This window comes from Drosophila erecta, unplaced genomic scaffold (assembly GCF_003286155.1).
Source record: "Drosophila erecta strain 14021-0224.00,06,07 unplaced genomic scaffold, DereRS2 tig00000055-arrow-pilon, whole genome shotgun sequence".
Classification (NCBI taxonomy): Eukaryota; Metazoa; Arthropoda; class Insecta; order Diptera; family Drosophilidae; genus Drosophila; species Drosophila erecta.
Genome location: NW_020825200.1, coordinates 3,867,147 through 3,893,512, shown reverse-complemented (window position 1 = coordinate 3,893,512; position 26,366 = coordinate 3,867,147). Strand labels below are relative to the sequence as shown.

Here is a 26,366-nt window from a genome sequence, read left to right as displayed (position 1 = left end):
TGGACTGGCTTAAAGTGTGCCTAATTCGAAAAATCAACCTGTTCTACAGTTCTATTTTTAATGGTAGGGTATCGGTTTTTGTTTATTTTAGTCAATTGAAGCTTCTCTGTAAATGCGTTCATATTATGTGCTATCTGCTTGCTGTGTTGAAATTAATTTATTAATCTCGCCTGCGTTCAACACGGCGTATGCGCAATGCGAGCTTAACTCACACATGGATGAGCAGAGAGAGTGGGGAAATGATTTAATTTGCACGTAATTGGTCGTCTAAGCACGGCATATAGAACTGGCATATAGAACATTCGGACCAGCTCAGTTCACAGTCGTTGCTTTCAGCGTTCAGTTATCAGGTTCCACACACAAAATGCTTCTACGGATGACCCAGTTTCTCTGCCTTGGGGCACTCGTGTGGCTAAGTCTTGTGCAACTTACGCAGGCGGTGGCCGCTCCCAATAATAATAACAATAACAATAATATGAAGCCGAAGGCTGTAGTTCAGGTGCAGCCTGGAAATCCATCGGGAAATAAGCCTGCAGTTGCCACAACTACAGTCAAGCCTCAGAGACTGGTACCAGGTTTGTTTATTTTTGAACTGATCCCAGAAAGGCGCAAGACTATTTGAAATTCACCTGCTGCCCTTGAAAATAATACTGATCAGTTTCAAGATCGCTTTTGTTATTCAGATTCATAGTTGATAGTTGGCCCCTTTTTAAATCCTCTAATTTATAGATCCCAAGTGCCTGCAGCCCCTGGAAGTTGGTCCATGTCGCATGAGTCTGGAAAGGTTCTACTACAACAAGGATAAAAAATCCTGCGAGACTTTCAAGTACGGAGGATGTCGAGGCAATGACAATCGTTGGGGATTCCGACAAACTTGCGAGGAAGCTTGTATTCCCAAAAAGTGATCAACTGACGGCGGTCGCAAAATCTGAGATTGTTTTTTAATTTTAAATGCGAGATGAAATTATTACTTGTTATATTTCAAAATAATTATTTTAAATGGGTTTTTGGCAGTGCGAAATGTAAGCTTTTTATAACAAACTACTTGTTATATTTCAAAATAATTATTTTAAAAGGGTTTTTGCCAGTGCGAAATGTAAGCTTTTTATAATAAACTAATTACAAGTTAGCAGTATATCAAGTCTATTTATAATTGGAATCACGAAAATGAGCGCTTTGTGAAAATTACTGGATTATTAGAATCGCAAACGAATCCAATTTAGAAAATAGCTTCACTTGCTTACTCGGATCAATGCTTAGCCAGACAATTAATCCAAAGATAACCACATACAAAACCACTTGTACAGTCAGTTAACCAGTTTATAGGAAATTCAGTTAGATTGCCTATCCGCCTCCCAAACGTGATTTGGCTTGCTAATATTGTCACACCGGCCCGGAAACGACTTGGAATATGATTTTATGGCCAGCACTATGATTGACTTGGCGGTGCGTTGAACTGCAACTGAAGGTTGGGCCGCGAAAGCTTCTCGAGAGCTGTCAGTGCCAGGTGATATGGATATAGACATGGATATAGACGTCAGAGAGGCACCGGCGTGATTTACATGCGGCGTCGAATCAGTTGGACAAACAAGCTGCCGCTCCGAAAACTGAAGTACACACAAAAAGAGGCTAAAACGGTGGGCAAAAACCCAGTCGAGTGAGTACGTGAGTTAATCAGTTCGGACGGATAGTATTTAAGCCACAATCTCCGAACAAGCCCAAATCATTCGCTCATCATCCACTCAACGGAATCGAAATGTGCTTCAGATATAGCATCAGTTTCATAGTAATCGCCGCTGTAATGCTTCTGGCAGCCGGAATTCGGGCAGCTCCATCGGATGTGGTGGTGGAGAAGGCGGAGGATCCAGCGGTGGCCAATCCCCTGCCGGATGCCAGTGAGCTCTCTGTTCCGGAGGACTGCCATCAGCCCAAGGAAACCGGTCGCTGTTTCGCCCTGTTCTACCGATATGCCTACAACGTGGATACCCAATCCTGCGAGGAGTTCGTCTACGGAGGATGTGCCGGCAACAAGAACAACTTCGAGTCCAAGGAGCAGTGCGAGCAGGCCTGTTTGGCAAAGTCTGCGGGTTCCACCACCGACTCAACCACCGAACAAAACAGCGAAGTGGCCACCGAAACTAGCACCTCGGCTTAAAATATTTTTGTTTGTTTGTAATTTATTTGCCATCCATCTTCATCATCCGCAAATAACTCCGCAATATTTCACTGAGTTGTTTATTTAACCATTTGATTATACTTTTTCAATGAATATACTATTGTGATTTATACTCGTACATACATCTATTTCGTTTTACTTGCATACCTGGCAGCAAATGATACTGAAGTAGTACAGTATGTAGATACATTTGCAATTGTCAGAGGTGGTGAGCAATTACATCTCAGAAAGTCATTAGTTCCAAAAACCCGTCCGACTTACAAAATGTTGAGTCATTACTTAATTAATCCTGGACACTGAACAAGTGCAAGCAATAATTTCGATGAAATGTTATCGAAAATATAACTATATAAAAATATTCTTTTAAATTAAAATGATTGATAGAGGTTTCTTGAACATACATAGCAGCTAGATTCGCACTATGTGTTCTTAAATCGCTGATACCCTGATCGCTGATACGAGTACAATTCAGAGTATCCCATATACTATACAAAAATTCGAGAGATAATCAGACAACCCCACTTCCGAATGACAAATCGGTGCCTAATCGTATTTACTTTATTCAGAACGTAGTTCCCAGATTTATTTGCTGCTCGGGCATTATTTTCACTACAAACACAAACACAAGGTCCCGCCTGTTTATATACCAATTTCACGAGCACTTGTTAATGAACCGAAAGTTCATGAGCCCATAGATAAGATCCCCATACAATAGCATGTAGTTCCCATCTGCCGATCGGCTTTGCGTATATAACCTAGTGCTGCACCTTCGATTGCCATTAGTCGTTCCACGGAAGCTGTGAGATATAGTTTTCAAAATCGCAATCAGTATGAAGTTCATTGCTGCCGTCTGTTTGATGTTCGCCCTGCTGGGTGTTACCTTGGGCCTCAAGGATCGTAAGTTGGGAGCTGCTTGGCAAATCGAAACTATTGTAATTCACATCCCTTCTATTAGCCATCTGTGGACAGCCCGCTGCAAAGGATGGCAATGGTTTGATCAAGTGTGCCGCTTTTATGCCCAGTTTCAGCTATTATCCCGAAAGCAACTCCTGCGAAAAGTTCATCTACGGAGGATGTGGTGGCAATGAGAATCGATTTGGTACGAAGGAAAGTTGTGAGGAAAAGTGCTTGGAATAAAATGTTAATAGGCGAACCCCAATTAAAAAATGAAGAACTATTAATATGTGTAAAATCTTAATTTGTTCAGATCAACGGTATGGTTATGATATGGTTATAAAATACACGTCGGGCTTCGTTTTGGTTTCAGAATTTTGTTGTCTTAGCCAGAGAAAGGTTCCTACTATTTTTCGCCATGAAGCTGCTGATCCTTCTTTTTGTGTTCATCGCTCTTGCAACCAATTCCCTGGCTCTGAAAAATGGTATGGCATGCACATTCTACTTGGATCGTCCTTTGCTGAAATTTATTCAAAATATACAGAAATCTGTGGCCTTCCGCACTCTCAAAAGGGTAATTGCAGGGCATATGTACCCAGTTGGTCCTACAATTTTAACCAAAAGGAGTGCGTGTTTTTTATCTACGGAGGCTGTAAGGGCAACGCCAATAGATTTCATTCCAAGAAGAGTTGTGAAGAAAAGTGCTTGGAATAAAATGTTAATAAGCTAAGGCCAATATAATATGCCGAAGACAGAAATATTATTTCTTCAAAAATTTAGAAGAGTTTTTTTTTTACTAATCTAACTAATTCTGTGAAATCTTAATTCGTTCCCATTCAATGGTGGAATAATAGTACACGATTGTAGTTCCCATCTGCCGTTCGCATTGCGTATATAACCTAGTACTGCATCTTCGATTGCCATTAGTCGTTCCACGGAAGCTGTGAGATATAGTTTTCAAAATCGCAATCAGTATGAAGTTCATTGCTGCCGTCTGTTTGATGTTCGCCCTGCTGGGTGTTACCTTGGGCCTCAAGGATCGTAAGTTGGGAGCTGCTTGGCAAATCGAAACTATTGTAATTCACATCCCTTCTATTAGCCATCTGTGGACAGCCCGCTGCAAAAGATGGCAATGGTTTGATCAAGTGTGCCGCTTTTATGCCCAGTTTCAGCTATTATCCCGAAAGCAACTCCTGCGAAAAGTTCATCTACGGAGGATGTGGTGGCAATGAGAATCGATTTGGTACGAAGGAAAGTTGTGAGGAAAAGTGCTTGGAATAAAATGTTAATAGGCGAACCCCAATTAAAAAATTAAGAACTATTAATATGTGTAAAATCTTAATTTGTTCGCATCAACGGTATGGTTATGATATGGTTATAAAATACACGTCGGGCTTCGTTTTGGTTTCAGAATTTTGTTGTCTTAGCCAGAGAAAGGTTCCTACTATTTTTCGCCATGAAGCTGCTGATCCTTCTTTTTGTGTTCATTGCTCTTGCAACCAATTCCCTGGCTCTGAAAAATGATATGGCATGCACATTCTACTTGGATCGTCCTTTGCTGAAATTTATTCAAAATATACAGAAATCTGTGGCCTTCCGCACTCTCAAAAGGGTAATTGCAGGGCATATGTACCCAGTTGGTCCTACAATTTTAACCAAAAGGAGTGCGTGTTATTTATCTACGGAGGCTGTAAGGGCAACGCCAATAGATTTCATTCCAAGAAGAGTTGTGAAGAAAAGTGCTTGGAATAAAATGTTAATAAGCTAAGGCCAATATAATATGCCGAAGACAGAAATATTATTTCTTCAAAAATTTAGAAGAGTTTTTTTTTTACTAATCTAACTAATTCTGTGAAATCTTAATTCGTTCCCATTCAATGGTGGAATAATAGTACACGATTGTAGTTCCCATCTGCCGTTCGCATTGCGTATATAACCGAGTGCAGCAGTGTAGTCAGCACCAAAGACACTAGAATAATGAGATGCGTAACGGCATACGATTTTTTTGCACACGATTTTCTCGGGCTGGCTATAGAGCTGGCTCCAGGCTCTCTCGAATTTTTGCTCAAGAGCCAGAGAGAGAGAGAGAGCGCTCTAGAGCCAGCAGCTCTCTTGTACGCATCAGTGATTTTTCTGAAAAAAAAGGACAGATTGAGAAAAAAAAACGGAAAAAATAGGCTGACAATATCAAAAAAGGATGAAAAAACGGCAGATTTTGATTCATACGTTTGATTCATACGTTGCCATTGTGCCAATGCGATTCAAATACGTTTCGGGCATTTTATAGGCTTTACTTAAGACACTTAAAAGACCTCACTATTTCACTCACTAATATAATTATGACAAAATAATAGTTTATTATTTCATTACTTACAGCTCGAGATTAATTTAGTAGCCCTTTGTATACGAAGAAACATAAAAATATATATCCCTTTCAGTGTTGGGTAATCAATTTCTTTACAATAATTTTATATTGTATTGTAAATATTTTTTATGAATAAATATTTTAAAATAAATATTATAACATTTCAAACACTTGTATGAATAACATTTGCCCGGTTATTTGTTCAAGAGGGATGCCAATTTGATCTTGGAAGTAATCACACGTAGGAACACATACATACACTGCACTCACTGCTCGACAGGTAAGAGAGATTTAAATTAGAAGACATGCCTTACAGTCTTTACTAGAACTAGTTGGGAATTGTAGGGCTACAAGAAAATATGTTTCCTAAACAAATATTAAAAGCGGCAATAACTATGTGTTCCGACAGTAAGTTAAACTTTGAGACAATTTTTACTACTTTGTGCACGTAGCATATACACTACATGCAAACAGACATGCAAACATACATACATACATACATACATACATACATACATACATACATACATACATACATACATACATACATACATACATACATACATACATACATACATACATACATACATACATACATACATACATACATACATACATACATACATACATACATACATACATACATACATACATACATACATACATACATACATACATACATACATACATACATACATACACCGGTACATACACTACACTCACTGCGCGACCGGTAACAGAGATTACTTGAAATATTTTGTGACTCTAAATTAGAAGACATGCCTTACAGTCTTCACTAGAACTAGTTGGGAATTATAGGGCTTCAAGAAAATATGTTTCCTATTTTTTACATCGCATACAGAAATAGCATTCTTGGTTTTCATGGTGACCATCGCACTACAAGGCACAGTTTAAGTTGCTGGAATAATTAAGAGACTAGCAAAAGTAATTAATGAATATATAGTTAGAGCAAGCTGTTAATATTGTTATAACGAGGTGTTTCAATGATCAACTGAAACATTTGCGTGGCATATTTAAACGCTTATGAAATGGTTTTTAACCTTTATTATCAAATGACCCACACCGCATGTGATATATTTTACATGGCTTTGTAATTGAAGTGAGACACTTCCCTTTTCCAATCGATAACAGAACCGATCCATAATTACAGCGCTTGTTAGGCTCATTGTATATTTCACTGGATAATACAATTATAATGTGGGGGTTGGGGGCTTTCCCTTTCGGGCGCCCAGTAAACAAAGTTGTTTCTCGGAAGCCGACGAAAGTAAATAATGTGGCAAAAATATTTACATAGATCGGTGCGAATTTTTGTGGAGATTTCCCAGTCATAAGCTAGCTTGATTTGTTTGTCGTACAATCACAGTGTTGAAATAGCTCGGCGCTTATCAAAAAGTCAATGCAATAGCATGGCTATATATTGGCTATTTAAGTCGTTCAGCAGTTCAGTTTACTTTTGAATTTCCCTGTACCATGAAGCTGTTGATCTTGACGGTTGTGCTCGCCACTTTTGTGGCCAACGCCTTGGCCCAGAAAGCTGGTTTGTGAAAAACTGTTCCTAAATCAATTCAGTGTGTAATTCGAAACTTCCAGCCATCTGTGCTCTACCCCACTCCCTCAACGGCAATGGCAGAATCTCCTGTGAGGCCTATATACCCAGTTGGTCCTACGACGGCGATCGAAACGAGTGCGTCAAATTTATCTACGGAGGCTGTGGTGGCAATGAGAATCGATTCAATTCGAGGGAAAACTGTGAAGACAAGTGTTTGCAATAAAAAGGAAGATAATTAAAAATTGAAAGCCTCTGTCTATCAGTTTGGGGTTGCCATGTATTTGCTTTGGCGCAATCATTTTGTGATAAGCTAGCACTATCTGACCTGAGACTCACTGATTTGGTACAGAATTATATAAGAAAGAGCCCAATTCAAGACTTTAGAAGTCTGGACAAGCAGTTCTACTTTGCTCTCCCGATAGCCATCACTTGGTCTACGGACTCGGAGACTCATTGCTTTTGAAACTGAAGTTCCAATGAGGCTAGTTATTCCTTGTTGTTTGATTCTTGCGCTGCAGACCGTAGGCTTGTGTCTCAAGGATCGTAAGTCAAACACTTTTATAGCGAAATGTCGAAATGTAATAAAATATTTATGAAATGTGATCATTTCCATTAGCTATCTGTGGACAACAGCCTGCAAAAAATGGCGATCGTGTCATCACCTGCATCGGCAGTTTTGATAGGTACAGTTACCATCCGCGGATTCAATCGTGCTTAAAGTTCGATTACGGCGGCTGTAATGGAAACGATAATAATTTTAAAACCCTTCAGGAATGCGAACAAAAGTGCAAGCCAGAGAATTGTACACATTCTAATTAGTGTCCATTTATGATAAATAAGTAAGCCAGGCAGAAATACTTACTTAAGGACCTTGAATATATAAATAAATAAAATAAACAAAAATTTACGTGCTTGTTTCGAAATATTCAATGTGATTGGGCGATAAGCTGACAGCTTATTGTAATGATCAGGCTATAAAATTCTCGAAACATAGTGTAAAAGCTTTAGTTTATTTCTTTCTACGTCAGCTACATGTTCAGCATTTTTTCCACAATGAAGCTATTTATTTCCGTGCTTGTCCTCATCGCCTTTGCAACAAGTGCCTTTGCTCTGAAAAATGGTATGGCATGCACATTCTACTTGGATCGTCATTTGCGGAAATCATATAATATTCATATATTACAGAAATCTGTGGCCTTTCGCACTCTCGAGATGGTGATGTTGATCTTAATGTCGTCTGCAAAGCTTATATACCCAGTTGGTCCTACGATTCAAACAACAAACAGTGCGTGGAATTTATCTACGGAGGATGTGGTGGCAACGCCAATAGATTTGGTACGAAGGAAAGTTGTGAAGAAAAGTGCTTGGAATAAAATGTTAATAAGCTAAGGCCAATATAATAAGCCGACGACAGAAATATTATTTCTTCAAAAATTCAGAAGAGTTTTTTTTTTACTAATCTAATTCTGTGAAATATTAATTCGTTCCCATTCAATGGTGGAATAATAGTACACGATTGTAGTTCCCATCTGCCGATCGGCATTGCGTATATAACCTAGTACTGCATCTTCGATTGCCATTAGTCGTTCCACGGAAGCTGTGAGATATAGTTTTCAAAATCGCAATCAGTATGAAGTTCATTGCTGCCGTCTGTTTGATGTTCGCCCTGCTGAATGTTACCTTGGGCCTCAAGGATCGTAAGTTGAGAGCTGCTTGGAAACTATTGTGAACTATTTTAATTCACATTCCTTCTATTAGTCATCTGTGGACTGCTCCCTGCAATGAATGGCGATGGTTTCAACCGTTGTCTCGCTTCGATGCTCAGATTCAGCTATTATCCCGAAAGCAACTCCTGCGAAAAGTTCATCTACGGAGGATGTGGTGGCAATGAGAATCGATTTGGTACGAAGGAAAGTTGTGAACAAAAGTGCTTGGAATAAAATGTTAATAGGCGAACCCCAATTAAAAAATTAAGAACTATTAATATGTGTAAAATCTTAATTTGTTCAGATCAACGGTATGGTTATGATATGGTTATAAAATACACGTCGGGCTTCGTTTTGGTTTCAGAATTTTGTTGTCTTAGCCAGAGAAAGGTTCCTACTATTTTTCGCCATGAAGCTGCTGGTCCTTCTTTTTGTGTTCATCGCTCTTGCAACCAATTCCCTGGCTCTGAAAAATGGTATGGCATGCACATTCTACTTGGATCGTCCTTTGCTGAAATTTATTCAAAATATACAGAAATCTGTGGCCTTCCGCACTCTCAAGTGGGTTATTTAGGATTGGCCTGCAGGGCACTTATACCCAGTTGGTCCTACAATTTTAACCAAAAGGAGTGCGTGGATTTTAACTACGGAGGCTGTTGGGGCAACGCCAATAGATTTCATTCCAAGGAAAGTTGTGAAGAAAAGTGCTTGGAATAAAATGTTAATAAGCTAAGGCCAATATAATATGCCGACGACATAAATATTATTTCTTCAAAAATTCAGAAGAGTTTTTTTTTTACTAATCTAACTAATTCTGTGAAATATTAATTCGTTCCCATTTAATGGTGGAATAATAGTACACGATTGTAGTTCCCATCTGCCGATCGGCATTGCGTATATAACCTAGTGCTGCACCTTCGATTGCCATTAGTCGTTCCACGGAAGCTGTGAGATATAGTTTTCAAAATCGCAATCAGTATGAAGTTCATTGCTGCCGTCTGTTTGATGTTCGCCCTGCTGGGTGTTACCTTGGGCCTCAAGGATCGTAAGTTGAGAGCTGCTTGGAAACTATTGTGAACTATTTTAATTCACATTCCTCCTATTAGCCATCTGTGGACTGCCCCCTGCAATGAAGGGCGATGGTATCATCGCTTGTTACGCTTATTTTCCCCTGTTCAGCTATTATCCCGAAAGCAATTCCTGCGAATTGTTCATCTACGGAGGCTGTTGGGGCAACGCCAATAGATTTCATTCCAAGGAAAGTTGTGAAGAAAAGTGCTTGGAATAAAATGTTAATAAGCTAAGGCCAATATAATATGCCGAAGACAGAAATATAATTTCTTTCGTAACTTCTATTCAAAAATTCAGAAATATATGGGTACGAGATTTTTTCTTACTAATCTAACTAATTCTGTGAAATCTTAATTCGTTCCCATTTAATGGTGGAATAATAGTACACGATTGGAAGCAACTCACGAAGGAAAGTTGTGAGGAAAAGTGCTTGGAATAAAATGTTAATAGGCGAACCCCAATTAAAAAATTAAGAACTATTAATATGTGTAAAATCTTAATTTGTTCGCATCATCGGTATGGTTATGATATGGTTATAAAATACACGTCGGGCTTCGTTTTGGTTTCAGAATTTTGTTGTCTTAGCCAGAGAAAGGTTCCTACTATTTTTCGCCATGAAGCTGCTGATCCTTCTTTTTGTGTTCATCGCTCTTGCAACCAATTCCCTGGCTCTGAAAAATGGTATGGCATGCACATTCTACTTGGATCGTCCTTTGCTGAAATTTATTCAAAATATACAGAAATCTGTGGCCTTCCGCACTCTCAAGTGGGAATTTGCAGGGCACTTCTAACCAGATGGTCCTACGATTCAAACAACAAACAGTGCGTGGAATTTATCTACGGAGGATGTGGTGGCAACGACAATAATTTTGGTACGAAGGGAAGTTGTGAACAAAAGTGCTTGGAATAAAATGTTAATAAGCTAAGGCCAATATAATATGCCGAGCATAGAAATATAATTTCTCATTTAAACTAAATAATATATAATGTTTGTAGAAATTTGTGGATTATCCCCTGCCAATAATGGCTTTTGCTTGGCAATATTCCGATACTGGACTTATGATTTAAAAATAACGGATGCTTAAATTTTATCTACGGAGGATGCGGTGGCAACTTAAATAAATGTAGTTCCAAGGAAAGGTGTAATATCTGTAGAATAAAGAATGTTTTCGTACGAAACACAACACACTGCTCGCTTATGTCTGAGAATAGTTTATTTAGCGTTACAAATTCTCCAATCTTTATGGATTTGCTCTCTTTTACGATTTTAGAAAACCATTTGGCCTCCTTACTAATTTAAACTGTGAAGTCGTAAACTGTTCACGCTTTACGAAAGGCTATATGCAATATGAATACGAGTATAAAATACAAGATGGGCTTCGCTTTGGTTTCAGAATTGTTTTGCCTTAGTCAGATAAAGGTACCTAATAGTTTTCGCCATGAAGCTGTTGATTCTTCTTTTTGTGTTCACCGCTCTTGCAACCAATTCTTTGGCTCTGAAAAATGGTATGCCTCTATTACTTTATTTGATAGTTGATTTCTCCATTTACACTTATTAATGTTCTATGTTTGTAGAAATTTGTGGATTACCCCCTGCCGAGGAAGGCTTTTGCAGGGCATATTTCGAGCTCTGGACTTATGATTCTCAAACTAACGAATGCTTTACTTTCATCTACGGAGGATGCGATGGCAACGCAAACAAATTTAGTTCCAAGGAAAAGTGTATAGATAAGTGCGTGGAATAATTTAATATGTATATGATAGAATATCATGTGGAATAAAGAATGTTGGCGAAGTTATCTTTTACGTCTGAGAAACGTTTGATTAGCGATACAAATTCTAAAATCTGTAAAGAATATAAAGAAAGCCTGCGTCTTCCTTATTGATACCGATACTTTTTCAATCTAGCCTGAAGTACATACTACTTGTACTATTTTATATGCAAATAGATTTACTGGATTGACATCTGTACTTGTGTGCCAGTTCTATGCTATCTGCCTACATTCTATATAAGGCTGACTGGCCTGCAAGATAAGCCAAAGCCATTTTCCTCCCGATTTCTACGTATATGTGCACCTCTATAAAACGCTGGTCAGGCAATGTCTGGCCTACCAGAGTTCAACTGGGCTTTTGTTTAAAATGAAGTATACTCGTATTGCCTTTGTTGCCATCGCCATTCTGCTGAGTCTGTCCAGGAGTCGTTGTTGGGTGCACGCCAAGCCAGGTGAGCAAGGATCCGATTGAGTCCGAGCACTAAACTATGGGTGATGCCCCATCCCGCAGAGATGTGCCAGCAGCCTTCTTCGATGGCGGGCATGGCGCAGGATGGAGCTGCCTGCCTGGCTTTCATGCCAGCCTGGACATATGACGCCTCCAATAACGCCTGCACCACATTCCTGTTCGGTGGCTGCGGGGGAAACTCCAATCAGTTCTCTAGCAAGAGTGAATGCGAAAGGGCCTGCAAGGACTAAGGAAGCACAGAAACAGGGTTACATGTTTGCATCTCGGGCAAACCCCACAATGTGAAACAAAACAATTTTGTAACCTAAAATCGAAAACAAACAATCGGCAATCTTGTTTCGCAATATTGCAAAAAAATAAAAACTTAACTATACTATCAAGGTTTCTTGCTTTTGTCAGTGCCCGAATAGCTGACCCTCGTCGATTGATTAACGATCCGGTTTCGGGCTATAGTATAAAATACAGCCAGCATCTCGGATCGCTCAACAGTTCGGTTTGAGATCTCAGTAAACGCAAGCCCAAGCCAAATCAACATGAAATACATAACAGTTTTGGCCCTACTCTGCTGTTTTTTGGGATCAGCCTTGGCGGCGTTGAAAAATCGTAAGTTATTCCGGAGAAACCGCGCTCGAATTCCATAATACGGTTAGCAAATAGGTTTGATTCAATTTCACGGATTCGTGGTAATGTAGCTAATATCAACGGATTTGAATGGGTTTTTATATTATATAATTATCTACAGCAGTTTGGAAACTATGTGAAAAGTGTATTGCTACAGAATTCATTAAGTTATATGGTTCAAATTCAACTTGCAGCAATCTGTGGCGAGGAGTTCGGCGTCCTTGGTAATTGTCGTTCCCTGCAATCCATGTGGACCTATCGCAAGGATACAAACGAGTGCATCAACTTCAACTACTCCGGCTGCCATGGAAACAATAACCTATTCAAAAAGAAGTCGGAATGCGAAAATGCCTGCAAAATTTAGGTGTCCAGTGTACCCATGAATAAAGTTGGAAAATCGGTTTTGTTATCCTAATGTGATCATCTTTATTGTTTTCTTTATGAACTCGTTTAATATTTATGAATATTGGTTTGGCGGTTACTATAATTAGTGTTCGATTCAGTGTCATAGGCTAGGCTATATGTGTTCGATTCGTTAGCTATATCTATATACTGTAGTTGTTAATAGGTATGTGTATATATTGCATTAGATTTTGTATATATGTTCATATGCGTTTGCGTGTTGATTAATATTGTTAATCATTGAAGTTGTTGCTCGGCTGTTGCTGATTATGTTGGGTTCAATCAGGGGTTATCTTTTCGCGTTTAAACTGCCACAAACAAACAACAGCTAATTATTATTCTAACGTACCTAAGATTTTTAAAGTGCTTCCGTTTAATTCTTTTCTTTTTTCATACATTTTTTTTTGGCTTTCGTATATACGTGTCCTATACTTGGTTCAAAATTAAAGTTAGGTGAGAGCTTAATCTACTATTAAACTTTAAAATGTTTTCATTGTTTATTGTTACAAACGCGCTGGCTTGGGTATTTCATTTCAAAGATTTTCTCGGACTGTATTTGGAGACCAAAAAAATTGGCATGGAAATAAGCTGGCCTAAAGTTTGTACAAATTTATAAATCTGGAAAATAAAATACCCAGCTGGTGCCTACTTCAGTAAATTTCATTGCACACTCTGTTTGTTTTCTCTTTTATCCACTGCCAACTGTTGCCTACTCCATTTTGGTTAGCACCACGTTTCCATTCAATGAACCCGATCCTGCGATCGCTCCTGGTCCTGGAGAGCCCTCGGCTGCTGCCACGCCCCCCGATGACTGCTGCGTGGGCGTGGTTGGTGGCGACAATGTTGCATGCTGCTGCTGTTGATATGCCACCGCCGCCGATTCGGCCAGATCCAATAGAGCGGCCGACGAAGTGCCTCCTGCCGCACCTGATCCTGATGCCGATCCCGATCCCGATCCTGATCCTGAAACGGGACCCAGGCCATTCATGGTCATGTCCTGCGCCTCGTGCTTCATTCGCATCGTGTTGTTATTGTTGTGATTGACCACATGCTGCCCCAAGGCCGGATGGTGGGCGAAGGACAGGGGTGGCAAATGCAGTCCCGGAAAAGCCAGTCCTGCGGCAGCTGCCGCGTGCAGCGATTGCAAAAGCGCCGCCGAATGTTCCTGCGCCTTCCGCCGCAGTTCGGCCACCGAATTGGACCGCGGATCATGGCCGGAGCCCTGGCCGGAGGACTTTGGTGACTCCGGCGAACTGGCCGCCGAGCTGCTGCTGACCGGAATGCTCAGTGGAGCCACCACCGATGAGCCCGGCGGCGGCGGAGGCTTCAGGGAGCAGCACGAGCACAGGCTCTGGAATGGAGAAACGCCTGAAAAAAAGGTATATATATTATTAATAACAGATAATGTAGAAATGCCTCGACAAAAATAAGCAAAAACCCGAGCGCAATTAATTGGCCTTAATTGGATTAGCTGGTTTGCAATACAATTTAACGTATCTGAAGTTCTAATGCTGCTACGCCATGTGGCATTAAAATGTATATTTTGTCTAGTTGAAAACAAGCCAGCGGATTTGATTTTGAAGCATGCCACACTCTGGCTAATTTGATTAGACCGAAGTGATTTGGATGGACCTGGCCACTTTGCCACTGATCGATGGGCCGCGGCTGCTGCAGACTCACCTTTCAGTCCCGGGAAAAGCGGCTGATGGGTGAACTGGGCGGCCAAATGGGGTGGCAGGAAAAGCGGTGGGTGGTTGGCGCTCCGCTGGGCCGCCGCTGCCGCCGCCGCTGCTGCCACAGCGCTCTGCTCACTCAGAACGGGGCGAAAGCCGCAGTTGCTGCAAGTAAACAGTTTAGAGAACAAGTTATTTAATATAATAACATAACGCAACATACACATGTGTTCCCTGGTCCCGAAAATGTTGCTTTGTGTTTGAAAAACACAACTAGGAACTATCTGAACTGTATCTCACAGTTTGTTCGTGCAGATACTCAGTTACAAATGCAACAGCTGAACGCAAAGGCGTCAATACAATATACATATGTATAAAAACTCAAAACGAAACACCACAGCACACAAGGCGAACGTAAACAGTAAACACAGTTTTAATTAACGCTTAATTGAAATAAATTAAAACATTTTTATGCGTAATTGCATTATTAATAATGAACCCAAATATTTTGTAAGAGCGGCGACGGGGGCGGGGGCGGGGGCGGGGCATTATCAACACCCAGTTGTCATTTTTGTGACCGTTTTAATTGAATGAAATATTACGCTTAGTCGCATGTCAAGGCAAATGGGAATGAATAAAAAACAACACAGAGACCCCAGCCAAGCAATAAAAACATTTAATGCAATTTGAAAATTTTAATTGATAAGTGAGACAACGCTTGCGGAATGGGTGAATTCCTATGACTCGCATAATTCCGATTAATAAAATTATAGAACATAATGTATACACACATTTTTATTAGAAATAATTGCGTATAATCAACGAGAGCGAAACTTCGGTTCAAGTTTTTCCGATGCTCGTTGAATGAGGGGGGAAACAAAAAATGCAATTTCCATTTGTACAAATTTACATTAAGCCTGCGGCAGCCGAGGGAAATGTGTCTAAAATGTGATAATTCCGGCAAAAGATGGGGCTGCTCTGTGGTCATAACAAATCTGTGGAAATGCTAATCGAGTTGGTGGACTTACGCGGATTTTCCAGCGCGGAAAATGACAAAATGACAGGCAGTCCTCGCGAATGGCGACCACAACCACCGAGGAAAATGGACCACAAACGTCGCGGCCACTGTCGCTTTTAATTCTCTTCGCATTTCACTTTTCATTTGGCCCCCTGCCAGAACATTTTCCTAAGCTCGTCATGTTTTTGGCTTTGCCTTAGCCACCCACAGTTCGTCGTGATTTTTGTCGAGTTTTCCTCGTTTTCTCTGTCCTTGATTTTTTTTCGGCAGTGGAAAAACGCAAAACGCTTGGCCGCTTGAAACGGAATTTTCGATGAGATAATTGGATTTTTTGCTGTGTTCCACAATGATGGTTTTGTCAATTTTCAATTTTTGTTTTCGTTTTGAGTTAGAACTTGAAAAGAACAGAAATATTGTACTGGGAATTCGCAGCGAGTTTGGGGAACCCATTAGGATTTTAAATGCTTATCCCTAAACACATTTAAGAAAATAAATGTTCATATTTCTAGAGCTAACATATAAAGCTTATTAGAAGAAAATCAAAAGTTTCGAAATAGCTACAAAATTTTAAAATAACGATTTGCGGAAGATCCATTCGTTTTATTTAAAAGTCAACTATTCAAGGCACACCCACACATTTGGCCAACAACCCCTTGGCTCCTAATGAAGCTTCGAGCCAAAAAAGCAAAAGTCCAGATGAGAAAGCTCAAACAGCAGCCATAGGAAAAACAACGGTGGCAAACACTCGGGCGCAGACAGAACCCCCACCCCCACCCCCACCCCTCTCTAGTTGCGAAAAAAGCAGTAAACTTAAATGTTTGCGTATAATTAAGCACTCATCCTTTGGTCGTAATTAAATTTTGCATGTGCACATCCAGCAGATGCTGGATGTTGAATGTTGGATGCGGCATGGAGCCGAGAGTCAGAAGCTTGGGGCTTCGCTCTAGAATAGCTCTCTCTCCCTTGCTCGCCCCACGTTTCCGCCCCTTTCATGCCCGGTATTCCCATCTCGCTTTGCCAGCTAAGCCCCTCTCTTTCGCTCTGCTTTTTTTGGGCACTAGCTGAAATATGCTAATTGCTATAGGCGACTTTACTACACTGCGAGATATACCTACCACATAGATGTTAGGTTCTGAATGGAATCAGATATATATTTATCTCTGTAAGTAGGAGTATCTTAAGTGGTTAGTGTTTCAAAATACTGGCTGATTACAACTATATTTTTCGCAGTGCTTGGAGCTGAGAATGGGGCGTTGCCGTGTCCCACGCCCACTCAACTGCCGCCGCCTTAATTGCTGTACTCATAGACCCCACCCCGCCCCACATTTCCCTCTCTCTCTAATTAAGACATTCACAAGCTCGAGTGTTGTCGTTGAGCTCGTTAGTTAGTACATAACTTTTCCTCCGGGCAGCGAAGAGATTTGGGGGGAAAAGTCGGGAAATCAGGCGAAAAAAGGGGGAGGGGGGGGGGGGGGCTATGTCAATGTCAATCTTGGGGGCTCCATCTCAGTTTCCACCTCGAGTTGCCGCAGAAGTTTTTCTTAAAATTTTCGCACTTTTCGCAGATTGCATTTAACGAAGGATAAAGTTTTCACGACTTGACATGCACATGGAAAATTCACCCCTTTTCTACTGACTCGCGCGTGTGTGTGTGTGTGTGTGTGTAATTAGTCGGGCAAACATTTTAATGCTTTACGCAATTCTAGCAAATTAAACTCAAGCAATCAACACCTACACGGGCTTAGCTTTCCCGCTTCTGCCCTTCCGCCCGACAAGACAAACTCAATTTCCGCAAAGTGTATCTTTTTCCACGAAACTTTTTGGAACCCCCTCGCTGCTCCACATAATGCTTATTATATTAGGCTGCCCGAAAAGTTCGCAAGCACGGAGGCAGCTTATTTTAATTGCATGATGAATATTAAAATATTTGCCTAATTTATTATTCAAGCATTCGCATTCGTGTGCGCAGCATAAGCGTTCGTTGTATCCGCACACCTGGATTTTGCTGGAATGTGGGCAGATACTTATATATACTCGTACTACAAGTGGGTACACATCATTTGGGGATTTTCGGGGTAGATTCCCACGGCCGAACTACATACATATTTAGTTATTTGTGCATAAAGTATTTGTGGCGGGGTGAATAAAGGGGAGCGGAGTGGAGCTCAGAGATTTGGGGCTGCTGGCGGGTATTCAATTAACATTTTTAACTGGAAACTTATGCCAGCGAATGATTATGGAAATGATATTTGAATGCATTTCGTACATATTTAATACTCGTACCTAAACCTACTGATAAATGCCTTGAAATTTACTACCTGCAGTTGGCTCAGTTTAAGCCTTTATCGCCTTACAATAAAAACTGCACTCAAGTGCGTTCGAGTCGTTGCATAATTTGTATACTTTTTGTTTTTGCGGTTCCCTTGAGTGGCCGTGAATAACCCGTTTTCGGCAAATATGGATGGAGCTTCAAGAGCCTCCTCTTACGTCACCGCCAACGACCTTGGCCAACCGAGACAAGTGCGGCTTAGTGCTCCGTAATTATTTATTTAGTTTTTGCGATTGCGACTGCCCCATTTGCATAAGATACAGATAGAGCCAAAGGAAAACGCCGTCGAGTGCCTGACTAATGTGATGATAAATGCTTGCGATGATGCGCTCCAGCTCACTTCAGATCGAGAGATTCGTTTGTGCTGATGGATGGCAGGGACATCCGGCGCTGGGCCATTTGAATAACAATATCACAGGCGAGATGTCGCAAGGAGTGCTCGAGATTTGGGAATTGATTTGGTCAACCGTTACAGCAGCAGAAACAGCGGGGATTCACAGGGGGAAGTCGGGTGAAATGATTCAGCAATCGGAATAGGAATCGGAATAGAAATCGCAACGCGTGCCCCCTCGCAGTGGGTTGTCCTTGGTCCTGCCAGCCGGATCCTGTTCTTTTTATTGTGGTGTAATGTTTGTTGTTCCAGCGCGTTGACATGTGAGCCAATACTTTTTATTCCCACTTTTTTCTGCCCACCCATGGCCTCTTTGCCGTCTGATGAGACCGCCCACCGATGGAGGAAAATAATTTGAGGGGAAGTCTCGCAGGAAAAAAAGAAAGGAAGCTACCCAAGCCACCAGCCGCCTTTTGTGCGTTTTCGGGCTGTTGGCATATGGTTGAACTCTCCGCGGAAATACTCAAACGACAAACAAAACACCCTCGTTTACGCCCAATTTAATTTCAAGTAGCTTTTTATGGCTTGTGGCCGGGCATTTTTGAGTTTCAGATATGAATAGCTAAAAGCGAATGGACTAATGGAGTTAATAATCTTCAGAATTGGAAATGAAGTGATATATAAGCAGCTAGATGTGAGTAAATGACACAGATTATTATCCAGAAGAACACTTAGAATAATGTAGTCAATCTCAGAATTTGATGGACAAGATACCTTACTGGATACCTTACTTGGTAAATGGAGCTGTGCAAACTCACTAGCTGGTAAGCCAATTACTAAGCTTCTGTGGTGGCAACCGATGCAACCCCTGGTTATATCCGCTTCAGCACCCTTACGCGATCCCTCCCCTTTTCGGTCAGTGTAAACGATTATAAACCCAACGATCTGCTAATTGCCTGCGTGTCATTAAGCCTCCACTTACAGAGGAATTAGACAAACAAACAATAAAATTGATGGCAAGTGTCGCATTTTGCCATCAAGCTGCGACAAAAACAACTGCCAGCAAAAAAATAAAGCAAAAGTGGAAACAAACTGCTTTTCAACCCCTGGCAAGCATTTACAAAATCCGGCAAAACGAGAAAATGCGACCAAATGTCACCCCCAAGTGGGCGCTGCCCATGCAGCCATCTCGCTCTCCCACTCCCTCCCTCTCTCTCTCTGCTTTCTCTTGCCTCTCTGTCTAATTCATTCTGGTTTTCTTTTGGCGACGATGACTAAATTAGCAATTGATTAGGGGGTGGGGCAGTGGGTGGCTTGGCGGGCCAGCCAGACAATGACCGCAATGAGAGCTGTAATGACATTAGATGCTTGGCCGGGTGGACAATGCGATTCTTGACTCCCGATCCCTTGTTTTCGCGTCTCTACAGCACCTGCACTGAGAGAAAAGCCTCACTAATGGCGCAGAGAAATTAAAATCCCATTTGAGTGCGGCGATTGTACTTAAAAAGGAATTCTAACATGTCATTTGAGTGTGGAGATAATAATATTCCTTTTGATTGTACTTAAAAAGGAATTTTTTAATGTGTACTGTTTTATTATATTACTTTTTGGAATATATACGAAATCCAACACAAAATAATATAAATAAAAATGCCTGCCTAATTATCAAACCAACAGTTCAAGGAGCATAACTTTTGATTTCGTCTGGCAACGAGTTTTCGCCCAGTGTAGGTATGCCATCGACTCCTGTGGCGCTTATCTCTTTATTCTCGACTTTCTGTCTTTTTCCCCGTTGGATTTTCCCGACTCACGGGTTATTGAACAGGCGTGCGCAGCGGAAGGCGTTCTACTTAATGTTTTGGATGGAAAACGTTTAAATTCCATTGGCGCACTTCCGGTCAGCGGATGTCGTGTGCGCCAGCGGAAACATTAAGAGAGAGCAGTCTCCTCCCCCAAATCCCAACCCATTGCAACTGCCCCGACTCCCCGCCCATGATGATGGTCATCATCGATATGGCGGACACGTGCAATCCCGAGGGCGCCCAGTGTCTAATCATCGGCGGAACTGCCGCCATTGTCTCGGCCATATGTGGGATATGCTGGATGGATATCCTGATGGCAGGATGCTAAAGCAGCGAACAGAAGATAAATGACTTGGATGTTGGTGCTTCGAATTGATTGTCGCCGGAAGTTTTGATTCGTTTTTATTGGCTGCAATTGTGCAATTAGGCGATCCTTGAATCTCAGTTCCAAATGGGATTTCCTAGCACGTTCTATTATACCCGAAAATATACATTTAGTAAACCGACTCACCTGTCGCTGGCGTTGCCACCTCCAAAGTTTCCGAAGATGTGGCTTCCAAAAGCGGCCGCCGCAGCCGCCGAGGAGTGGGGCATCTGGGGGGCGTGTGGAGTGGTGGGCGTGGGCGTGGATGAGGCCGAATTGTTGGAGGAGGCGGCCATCCTGGAGCCCGTGGTCAGGGACATGGGTCCGCCCACCTCGATGGGGGAGTCCGTGTTGCGCGAGTTCGAGGGGCTGCTCGGCCCCTGACCGCCGCCTCCGCCGACGAGGGGCGTGTGCTCCCGCTCCCTGTGCATGCCCGAGGGGGAGGGGGAGCCGGCACTGATGGAGCCCAGCGACTGGGAGGCGGAGTGCGGGGTGGCGGTCAGCTGGTTGGAGGACAACGGACGCTCGTTGTCGCTGGAGTCCAAGTGCATGCCGCCGCCAGGGCTGCGCGAATGGGAGTGGGAATGCGAGTGCGAGTGGGAGTGGGAGAGCTGCTGCTCCATCTGCCCGTTGGCCAGCGGACTGTGTGACCTCTGGCGTGGCGGCAAGTCATCCATGTCATCGTCTATTTCACCCGTAATGTCTGGCGAGGATTCGCGGGAGTCGTGCAGCTGTGGCGGCAGGGAAGCGTTAATTTAAATACAGCCCTTCCACTTAAAGTGCCCACAGCCCACTTTTAATTCAATTTCCTTACCTTATCCAGGGAGCTGCTGCTCTCGCCATTTTCCCGCTTGCGCTGCTCGTCCTTGAGCCGCTCCGCCTTGCGCCACTTGGCCCTGCGGTTCTGGAACCAGACCTGCGGGTTGGGAAAATGGGAAAGTCGAATGAAATTGCGAAAGTTGCGGAGCCAAATTGCCATGATATGGCCACATGTCTATTATTATTTATGCCACGGGGCGACTGCCGTCCCAGCCAATGGAAAATTGAAAAACTTTCCCCGCATACAGATGCAATTTTCCACCTCAGAAACTTTAACAATTTGTTGTGGCTGTGCCACCCTGCCGCCCACCCACCGAAAAATGAAAATGCTTGCGCCTCCCTTTGTCTCTCCGGCCGATCTAAGACGTAAACAAACAAAATCTGATTTTCAATTTTCCCCAGAAAGACAAAACAAATTTGGCCCGTAATCAGCGCCTAAATTGGGCGGTGCATGGCGGTGATAACGGCGGAGTTTTCCCGGTGGGCGGGCCACCTCACACACACATGCAACATGGCCGCCCTGCTCTAATGAGGCTCAATCAAGACAATGCCTTGGCATCCTTAGACACATCCTTTGGATTGCTTGCTTATGCGCGCGTGCTTCTTTTTTGCACCCCCTCCATTTCCTCGGCAATTTTCCTTACTTCCCGTTCGTTTCGTTTGCTTTTAGTTCCGGTTTGCGTTGATTCCCCAGCTTAGAGCGCCCTCTAATGGGATTTCCTCCTGCTCGGGCGCCATCTTGAATGGAAATCACTCTCTATGTGCTGTGTGTGTGTGCAAGTAAGTTTCCTAATCAAAATTCAAATTAGACGTTGTGCAAAAGTTGGCATTTTGGCTCCATTGTTGTAATCATAACGCAGATAAAACAATTTCAGCATACTTTGCCCTCCAGGCGCACAGCCACCCCATCCTCTCCAGCTTTCTCTCTGCTGGCCGCCATGTTTCCCCAGACTTCCCCAGTGTGCTCCTGCTCCTGCTCCTGCTCCCGTATTTTTCCTGGGCAAACAATAAATTGCGCACAATCCAACCCCCAAAAGGGGAGGACTCCAACGACCCCCATCCCGGCCAGCAGAGAGGCAGAGAAGAACGAACACCCACAACCCTCGACAGCGAGGTCGGAACTTTTTCAGTTTTCCTCGTATTTTGGTGGTGACGCCCACCAGTTACTTAATACAATATTTATGCCATAAGCACATTACCAATAAAATATGGCTGCACGAAACTTTTTTCTCTCTGTATGCGTGCACTGTGGGGGTAGGTGGCAGAAAGAGAGCGATATATGCGGTGTGAAAGAGAGCAATGCCAACGATAAAAGCGGCTTCTCCTTCTGACTGCTCCTGTTATTATGGCAAAAATTGAATAATGGATAACAATTGTGTGCGTCTGTCTCCCTCCCTCTGGCAGTTGCCATCTCACTTGCTCGCAATCATAATTTCATGCACAATTTTCTTTTGTTTTATTACACACAAATTTAACGTGTTTCTTGTTTATTCAATTCGCTTGGTTTAGTTTCTTGATTGCTTGCCTGGAATTACTTTTCAAAGTGGATGGGTCACAGGCCCTGTTCAAATATATAGAAAATAGAATTTTCAAATTTTATTGTCCTTTATGGCCAAAGAGAAAGGCAAGCACGAATGTGAAGTGTATCTGCAGGAAGTGGAAAAACAGGGCATACTTTTGGGGAGCAGCTAGATTCTGTATCATGTAGATTTCGGGTAAGTAGAACAAAGCTGTAGATGTTTTAAGTATGGGTGGGCATAAGCTTGATACAATTATGAATTCTTAAGTCAGGGACACCCCCCTGTAATTTCCCCCTACTGCACATGTCTCCTCTGATTAATCATCTCAAGAAGCCCTCGACCCACTTCAAGTAATTTATTTACCCAAGCTAACGCCCAAAGCGACGCAAATTTCGCATAATTTTTGAGGAACAATAAACAAAACAATTATTCATGTACTGGGCAAACACAATTCCTGCGGTTGCAAGTTACAAAAACCGATTTGCCATGAAAACGAAAACAAATAAGCGAGCAAGCGGGTAGCGAAACAATACAAAGTTGTTACAACAGCGAATTACACACAGAAAACAACACACACCAGCTGAAGGAACAATGGAAAAACCATCCGGGAGTCGGGGAAAATGCGGGAAAAAGGGGCGAGGCTGCAGGAGGTCGTCTGTGGGGTAATTACGGACAAGTGCGCACCATTAGCTTCCGCAAACAGTTTGTCCCGATCCCGGAACACTCGATGCAAACAACACCCAGGGTACTGAGAACTGAGAACCAAGGACCAGAAACCAAAGACCAAGGACCTCGATGACGCAGCTCAAGTGGAATGAATGAACAGATGTGTTAATATCAAACGCATTTTGCTGCCGGCTAAACAGAACCCTTTGCAACAATAATTGGGCTACCGCAGCAGCCAACACCAGGCACACCACCCCTTTAGCAATCCGGGAATCCTTCCTGGCTTCCTTCCCCTGAAAACCGCCCATATCCTGAGGCCAGCAGAGGGCAGACTCGATTCGATTCGACGGCCATCAAGTTGGATCAGCATTAAAGGATTACTGAAGCAAATGCAATTATTCGACAGCCCAGTACACTTGGATAAATAATTAGTAGTTCTGAACTCGTCATCTTCAAGCTGTGAAACATTGATGATCCCAGGATATGAAGATTTGATTCGAACTATCTAAGCCTAAAGCTGTAGTACTGACAAAGCGATCTCAAAGGTATACAAGGGGTTTCCTGGCACAAGGAATCTTTTCCAGTGCACTTTCCTCAACCCCATCCTTCCGCTCCTCGTCATCTTTTGTGGTTTTTTCTATCGGACAGTTTCCCACATCGCCACTTGGGAGCTCCGTGATTATAATAAATTATCAATTATTGGCATTACATGCGGTGGCAGCCTTTTGCGGTGGTTCGAGTGGGTGGTGCCACATTTCCGATTGGGTGGCTCCTGGCGGGTGTATCCCTGCCGCATTGTCATGCTGCACATTAATTCTAATCGAATTAGTTATGTATGAGGTGCGTAGTTGGAAATGTGAGAGCCGGTAATCGCAGTGGGTTAACGACTTCATTATTTATCGCTCACACTGGAAATTGATAACTAATGTTTTGGGGGCGCAGTGGGCTTATAGCTGATATTATTATTAATGTATGGCTCAGGTGCCCCAAGGAATTCGATTGGAAGTGTAGATGGCCGATGGGGATTTTGAGTATTAATCACTACATTAAGTTAAAGAGTGGCAGTGCCTGCTGCATAATAGGTACTAAGTAGTGCATATTTTAGGCAGTTTTCAGCGGGTAAGCCACTTACACATCATCGCTTACTGCCATGCAAATCTTTTCCCGCATTTTCCCGTAAGCAAGTGCTGTTCCACCCTCCGTGCGCTTTTCTCCGCTATCAGTCCATTCAAAAATCAAATTTCCCACTCATTTATCAATCAATATCAGTTATTAGAAGGCTCTGCTGCATTAGCCCGACTTCAAAGTGCTTTGTCCTTGTCAGGTGGGTGCGCTGAAGGAATATATATATCCCTGATCCAGCTGGGTCCCGGCCAGGCCATAAGCTCGCTGGGATATACATTAAGTAAATGATTTTTGCATTGAGCTCGAATGCGTTGCGACAGGAGGGAAAAGGCAGAGAGCGACACGGACTTTATCCCGGCCATCAAAAATTGACAGACGAAAAAATCCAGTGGAAAACGTATCAGGTTACAGGCAAGTGAGCGGCTAAAACGGAGTCAGGGATGCTGGGGCACCAAGCGAAGTACACATAATAAATTTTATTATAAAATTTATTTCCGCCACGCCGTTGTGCGGGCCACAAAAAAAAAAATACAAAAACTGGGAAGAGCAACACAAAAAATGTGTCAAAATGCGAATGCGGTTGGAAAGTGCTCGGTGCACACCCTCATCAAAACATTTGGCATTCATTCCATTATCGAAATCCCAGACTAAGCTGTCCAGTCGAAATGTTTTTCGGTTTTTTTCGGTTTTTTCCACAATTTTCGCCGCAATTTCGTTGAAGTTCTCTGCAAACGCGGACGCTGCAAACTCGGACCACAGAAAGTTGGTAACAAAGTGGCAGCTTCTCCTGCGGGAAGGGTGGCTGCAACCTTATTAACTTGTAATTTTGTTAGGCTGACAAGTACACGTGTTTGCGACAAGTGTCCCATTGTATGTATATTTTATTTACAAATATCAAATTGCCGGCATTTTTTAAGCGACAAATTGAATTGAAAGTATCTGGTTACGCGGAGCTTGGGAACAAAAAGCTCGGGCTAATTGTGCCGGAAATAGAAAAATGGAGAGCATGCCGTAACGCCACCAAAGTGTTTTAATAGCCACCAAAGTGTGCGTGGGCTTCGCGACAAACGTGTCTAGTTAGTGTGGCATCCTCATTAAGTTTCTGCCGCGGTGGCAGGTTGCATTTCCATGTGCATAATTTGCTTTCGGCCTCAGAAACGACGTGCTCGAGTGGCCGGATAGATTCGCCAGTCCACCCACCCAAGATCCCCGGACTTTTGTTTCCACTTCCACTTCCCCCAAAGTAGATCCGCTAATTGTCATTTTAATCAGACAAATGCAGCTGCAATCCCATGCAAATTGCCACCGCACTTACCTCTTTCGCGAGAAGTCTTGTGGCAGCGCACAATCTTTTCCTGACTTAATTTCGCATTTGTATTCAAACGCCTTCGCTCGAGTGTCGGATAGTGATTCTAATTTCGGCTACAATTGCCAGAAATTAATCATGAATAATGTCAAAAGGTTTGAATAATGCCGTGCAGCGGAAAAGGTTGGATCTAGGTGGAAATAATTGTACTCAAGTGACTCTGCTGACACTGATTTGATCTTCAACGTATTGTAGGGAGCGGAAATTATCATTTTATGCATTATACTTAAATTTTAATTATGAAGCTCACGAGGTTTTTACACTCCATAAAGCACTTGTTTGCCCAACTGGCTGTAATGCAATTTTC

At 42.5% G+C, this 26,366-nt stretch overlaps 16 protein-coding genes across 16 annotated transcripts in view; 15 read left to right on the top strand and 1 right to left on the bottom strand.

Annotated features, from left to right (window-relative positions):
• Positions 1–281: 281 nt before the first annotated feature.
• Positions 282–1,135, top strand: LOC6541739 (kunitz-type U19-barytoxin-Tl1a). Its single transcript, XM_001968570.3, has 2 exons — positions 282–575; positions 730–1,135. Exons 1-2 carry the CDS (start codon positions 365–367, stop codon positions 903–905), a joined length of 387 nt encoding a protein of 128 aa, XP_001968606.1. The 5' UTR covers positions 282–364; the 3' UTR covers positions 906–1,135.
• Positions 1,136–1,664: 529 nt separating this feature from the next.
• On the top strand, positions 1,665–2,298 carry LOC6541239 (early lactation protein). The gene has a single exon (XM_001968569.3). It carries the CDS (start codon positions 1,757–1,759, stop codon positions 2,153–2,155), a length of 399 nt encoding a protein of 132 aa, XP_001968605.1. The 5' UTR covers positions 1,665–1,756; the 3' UTR covers positions 2,156–2,298.
• A 625-nt stretch (positions 2,299–2,923) lies between these two features.
• Positions 2,924–3,353, top strand: LOC6542583 (male accessory gland serine protease inhibitor). Its single transcript, XM_026979335.1, has 2 exons — positions 2,924–3,073; positions 3,132–3,353. Exons 1-2 carry the CDS (start codon positions 3,007–3,009, stop codon positions 3,311–3,313), a joined length of 249 nt encoding a protein of 82 aa, XP_026835136.1. The 5' UTR covers positions 2,924–3,006; the 3' UTR covers positions 3,314–3,353.
• Positions 3,354–3,431: 78 nt separating this feature from the next.
• Positions 3,432–3,849, top strand: LOC6541779 (male accessory gland serine protease inhibitor). Its single transcript, XM_001968567.3, has 2 exons — positions 3,432–3,555; positions 3,615–3,849. Exons 1-2 carry the CDS (start codon positions 3,489–3,491, stop codon positions 3,782–3,784), a joined length of 237 nt encoding a protein of 78 aa, XP_001968603.1. The 5' UTR covers positions 3,432–3,488; the 3' UTR covers positions 3,785–3,849.
• A 112-nt stretch (positions 3,850–3,961) lies between these two features.
• LOC6543029 (male accessory gland serine protease inhibitor) lies at positions 3,962–4,395 on the top strand. Its single transcript, XM_001968566.3, has 2 exons — positions 3,962–4,111; positions 4,170–4,395. Exons 1-2 carry the CDS (start codon positions 4,045–4,047, stop codon positions 4,349–4,351), a joined length of 249 nt encoding a protein of 82 aa, XP_001968602.1. The 5' UTR covers positions 3,962–4,044; the 3' UTR covers positions 4,352–4,395.
• A 2,478-nt stretch (positions 4,396–6,873) lies between these two features.
• On the top strand, positions 6,874–7,253 carry LOC6542307 (male accessory gland serine protease inhibitor). The gene is made up of 2 exons (XM_001968565.2): positions 6,874–6,993; positions 7,047–7,253. The coding sequence occupies exons 1-2, from the start codon at positions 6,927–6,929 to the stop codon at positions 7,226–7,228; spliced, it is 249 nt and encodes an 82-aa protein (XP_001968601.1). The 5' UTR covers positions 6,874–6,926; the 3' UTR covers positions 7,229–7,253.
• Positions 7,254–7,280: 27 nt separating this feature from the next.
• LOC113564118 (chymotrypsin inhibitor SCI-III) lies at positions 7,281–7,910 on the top strand. The gene is made up of 2 exons (XM_026979224.1): positions 7,281–7,548; positions 7,622–7,910. The coding sequence occupies exons 1-2, from the start codon at positions 7,482–7,484 to the stop codon at positions 7,822–7,824; spliced, it is 270 nt and encodes an 89-aa protein (XP_026835025.1). The 5' UTR covers positions 7,281–7,481; the 3' UTR covers positions 7,825–7,910.
• A 77-nt stretch (positions 7,911–7,987) lies between these two features.
• Positions 7,988–8,446, top strand: LOC6541720 (male accessory gland serine protease inhibitor). The gene is made up of 2 exons (XM_001968564.3): positions 7,988–8,125; positions 8,191–8,446. Exons 1-2 carry the CDS (start codon positions 8,038–8,040, stop codon positions 8,376–8,378), a joined length of 276 nt encoding a protein of 91 aa, XP_001968600.3. The 5' UTR covers positions 7,988–8,037; the 3' UTR covers positions 8,379–8,446.
• A 104-nt stretch (positions 8,447–8,550) lies between these two features.
• On the top strand, positions 8,551–8,985 carry LOC6541290 (hemolymph trypsin inhibitor B). Its single transcript, XM_001968563.3, has 2 exons — positions 8,551–8,702; positions 8,764–8,985. The coding sequence occupies exons 1-2, from the start codon at positions 8,636–8,638 to the stop codon at positions 8,943–8,945; spliced, it is 249 nt and encodes an 82-aa protein (XP_001968599.1). The 5' UTR covers positions 8,551–8,635; the 3' UTR covers positions 8,946–8,985.
• Positions 8,986–9,032: 47 nt separating this feature from the next.
• On the top strand, positions 9,033–9,489 carry LOC26526742 (male accessory gland serine protease inhibitor). Its single transcript, XM_015160072.2, has 2 exons — positions 9,033–9,187; positions 9,247–9,489. The coding sequence occupies exons 1-2, from the start codon at positions 9,121–9,123 to the stop codon at positions 9,426–9,428; spliced, it is 249 nt and encodes an 82-aa protein (XP_015015558.1). The 5' UTR covers positions 9,033–9,120; the 3' UTR covers positions 9,429–9,489.
• A 121-nt stretch (positions 9,490–9,610) lies between these two features.
• LOC6542036 (male accessory gland serine protease inhibitor) lies at positions 9,611–10,082 on the top strand. Its single transcript, XM_001968562.3, has 2 exons — positions 9,611–9,756; positions 9,818–10,082. Exons 1-2 carry the CDS (start codon positions 9,690–9,692, stop codon positions 9,997–9,999), a joined length of 249 nt encoding a protein of 82 aa, XP_001968598.1. The 5' UTR covers positions 9,611–9,689; the 3' UTR covers positions 10,000–10,082.
• Positions 10,083–10,338: 256 nt separating this feature from the next.
• On the top strand, positions 10,339–10,764 carry LOC6542476 (male accessory gland serine protease inhibitor). Its single transcript, XM_001968561.3, has 2 exons — positions 10,339–10,463; positions 10,523–10,764. The coding sequence occupies exons 1-2, from the start codon at positions 10,397–10,399 to the stop codon at positions 10,690–10,692; spliced, it is 237 nt and encodes a 78-aa protein (XP_001968597.1). The 5' UTR covers positions 10,339–10,396; the 3' UTR covers positions 10,693–10,764.
• Positions 10,765–11,160: 396 nt separating this feature from the next.
• LOC6543392 (male accessory gland serine protease inhibitor) lies at positions 11,161–11,588 on the top strand. The gene is made up of 2 exons (XM_001968560.3): positions 11,161–11,288; positions 11,358–11,588. Exons 1-2 carry the CDS (start codon positions 11,222–11,224, stop codon positions 11,525–11,527), a joined length of 237 nt encoding a protein of 78 aa, XP_001968596.1. The 5' UTR covers positions 11,161–11,221; the 3' UTR covers positions 11,528–11,588.
• A 313-nt stretch (positions 11,589–11,901) lies between these two features.
• Positions 11,902–12,396, top strand: LOC6541076 (male accessory gland serine protease inhibitor). Its single transcript, XM_001968559.2, has 2 exons — positions 11,902–12,006; positions 12,066–12,396. Exons 1-2 carry the CDS (start codon positions 11,922–11,924, stop codon positions 12,251–12,253), a joined length of 273 nt encoding a protein of 90 aa, XP_001968595.1. The 5' UTR covers positions 11,902–11,921; the 3' UTR covers positions 12,254–12,396.
• Positions 12,397–12,492: 96 nt separating this feature from the next.
• On the top strand, positions 12,493–13,067 carry LOC6542365 (male accessory gland serine protease inhibitor). The gene is made up of 2 exons (XM_001968558.2): positions 12,493–12,626; positions 12,839–13,067. Exons 1-2 carry the CDS (start codon positions 12,557–12,559, stop codon positions 13,006–13,008), a joined length of 240 nt encoding a protein of 79 aa, XP_001968594.1. The 5' UTR covers positions 12,493–12,556; the 3' UTR covers positions 13,009–13,067.
• A 344-nt stretch (positions 13,068–13,411) lies between these two features.
• Positions 13,412–26,366, bottom strand: part of LOC6542504 (homeobox protein aristaless) — a 35,851-nt gene continuing 22,896 nt past the window's right edge. Inside the window, exons 5-8 of the mRNA XM_015159804.2 lie at positions 21,378–21,479; positions 20,711–21,294; positions 14,727–14,884; positions 13,412–14,414 (exon numbers count right to left, since the gene is read on the bottom strand). Of these exons, the coding sequence (XP_015015290.1) occupies positions 13,756–14,414; positions 14,727–14,884; positions 20,711–21,294; positions 21,378–21,479 (1,503 nt within the window). The 3' untranslated portion in view covers positions 13,412–13,755. The remainder of the gene's footprint in view (positions 14,415–14,726; positions 14,885–20,710; positions 21,295–21,377; positions 21,480–26,366) is intronic.

Excerpts from the sequence above, each read along its gene's own strand:
- LOC6542476 (XM_001968561.3), top strand. The coding sequence starts at position 10,397 with ATGAAGCTGCTGATCCTTCTTTTTGTGTTCATCGCTCTTGCAACCAAT. Across the intron at positions 10,464-10,522 it reads TTCCCTGGCTCTGAAAAATG|AAATCTGTGGCCTTCCGCAC; the intron begins GTATGGCATGCA and ends CAAAATATACAG.
- LOC6543029 (XM_001968566.3), top strand. The coding sequence starts at position 4,045 with ATGAAGTTCATTGCTGCCGTCTGTTTGATGTTCGCCCTGCTGGGTGTT. Across the intron at positions 4,112-4,169 it reads TACCTTGGGCCTCAAGGATC|CCATCTGTGGACAGCCCGCT; the intron begins GTAAGTTGGGAG and ends CCCTTCTATTAG.
- LOC6542365 (XM_001968558.2), top strand. The coding sequence starts at position 12,557 with ATGAAATACATAACAGTTTTGGCCCTACTCTGCTGTTTTTTGGGATCA. Across the intron at positions 12,627-12,838 it reads CTTGGCGGCGTTGAAAAATC|CAATCTGTGGCGAGGAGTTC; the intron begins GTAAGTTATTCC and ends TTCAACTTGCAG.
- LOC6542036 (XM_001968562.3), top strand. The coding sequence starts at position 9,690 with ATGAAGTTCATTGCTGCCGTCTGTTTGATGTTCGCCCTGCTGGGTGTT. Across the intron at positions 9,757-9,817 it reads TACCTTGGGCCTCAAGGATC|CCATCTGTGGACTGCCCCCT; the intron begins GTAAGTTGAGAG and ends TCCTCCTATTAG.
- LOC6541779 (XM_001968567.3), top strand. The coding sequence starts at position 3,489 with ATGAAGCTGCTGATCCTTCTTTTTGTGTTCATCGCTCTTGCAACCAAT. Across the intron at positions 3,556-3,614 it reads TTCCCTGGCTCTGAAAAATG|AAATCTGTGGCCTTCCGCAC; the intron begins GTATGGCATGCA and ends CAAAATATACAG.
- LOC6543392 (XM_001968560.3), top strand. The coding sequence starts at position 11,222 with ATGAAGCTGTTGATTCTTCTTTTTGTGTTCACCGCTCTTGCAACCAAT. Across the intron at positions 11,289-11,357 it reads TTCTTTGGCTCTGAAAAATG|AAATTTGTGGATTACCCCCT; the intron begins GTATGCCTCTAT and ends CTATGTTTGTAG.
- LOC6541720 (XM_001968564.3), top strand. The coding sequence starts at position 8,038 with ATGTTCAGCATTTTTTCCACAATGAAGCTATTTATTTCCGTGCTTGTC. Across the intron at positions 8,126-8,190 it reads TGCCTTTGCTCTGAAAAATG|AAATCTGTGGCCTTTCGCAC; the intron begins GTATGGCATGCA and ends CATATATTACAG.
- LOC6542583 (XM_026979335.1), top strand. The coding sequence starts at position 3,007 with ATGAAGTTCATTGCTGCCGTCTGTTTGATGTTCGCCCTGCTGGGTGTT. Across the intron at positions 3,074-3,131 it reads TACCTTGGGCCTCAAGGATC|CCATCTGTGGACAGCCCGCT; the intron begins GTAAGTTGGGAG and ends CCCTTCTATTAG.
- LOC6541739 (XM_001968570.3), top strand. The coding sequence starts at position 365 with ATGCTTCTACGGATGACCCAGTTTCTCTGCCTTGGGGCACTCGTGTGG. Across the intron at positions 576-729 it reads GCCTCAGAGACTGGTACCAG|ATCCCAAGTGCCTGCAGCCC; the intron begins GTTTGTTTATTT and ends TCTAATTTATAG.
- LOC6542307 (XM_001968565.2), top strand. The coding sequence starts at position 6,927 with ATGAAGCTGTTGATCTTGACGGTTGTGCTCGCCACTTTTGTGGCCAAC. Across the intron at positions 6,994-7,046 it reads CGCCTTGGCCCAGAAAGCTG|CCATCTGTGCTCTACCCCAC; the intron begins GTTTGTGAAAAA and ends CGAAACTTCCAG.
- LOC113564118 (XM_026979224.1), top strand. The coding sequence starts at position 7,482 with ATGAGGCTAGTTATTCCTTGTTGTTTGATTCTTGCGCTGCAGACCGTA. Across the intron at positions 7,549-7,621 it reads AGGCTTGTGTCTCAAGGATC|CTATCTGTGGACAACAGCCT; the intron begins GTAAGTCAAACA and ends CATTTCCATTAG.
- LOC6541290 (XM_001968563.3), top strand. The coding sequence starts at position 8,636 with ATGAAGTTCATTGCTGCCGTCTGTTTGATGTTCGCCCTGCTGAATGTT. Across the intron at positions 8,703-8,763 it reads TACCTTGGGCCTCAAGGATC|TCATCTGTGGACTGCTCCCT; the intron begins GTAAGTTGAGAG and ends TCCTTCTATTAG.
- LOC26526742 (XM_015160072.2), top strand. The coding sequence starts at position 9,121 with ATGAAGCTGCTGGTCCTTCTTTTTGTGTTCATCGCTCTTGCAACCAAT. Across the intron at positions 9,188-9,246 it reads TTCCCTGGCTCTGAAAAATG|AAATCTGTGGCCTTCCGCAC; the intron begins GTATGGCATGCA and ends CAAAATATACAG.
- LOC6541076 (XM_001968559.2), top strand. The coding sequence starts at position 11,922 with ATGAAGTATACTCGTATTGCCTTTGTTGCCATCGCCATTCTGCTGAGT. Across the intron at positions 12,007-12,065 it reads TTGGGTGCACGCCAAGCCAG|AGATGTGCCAGCAGCCTTCT; the intron begins GTGAGCAAGGAT and ends CCCATCCCGCAG.
- LOC6541239 (XM_001968569.3), top strand. The coding sequence starts at position 1,757 with ATGTGCTTCAGATATAGCATCAGTTTCATAGTAATCGCCGCTGTAATG.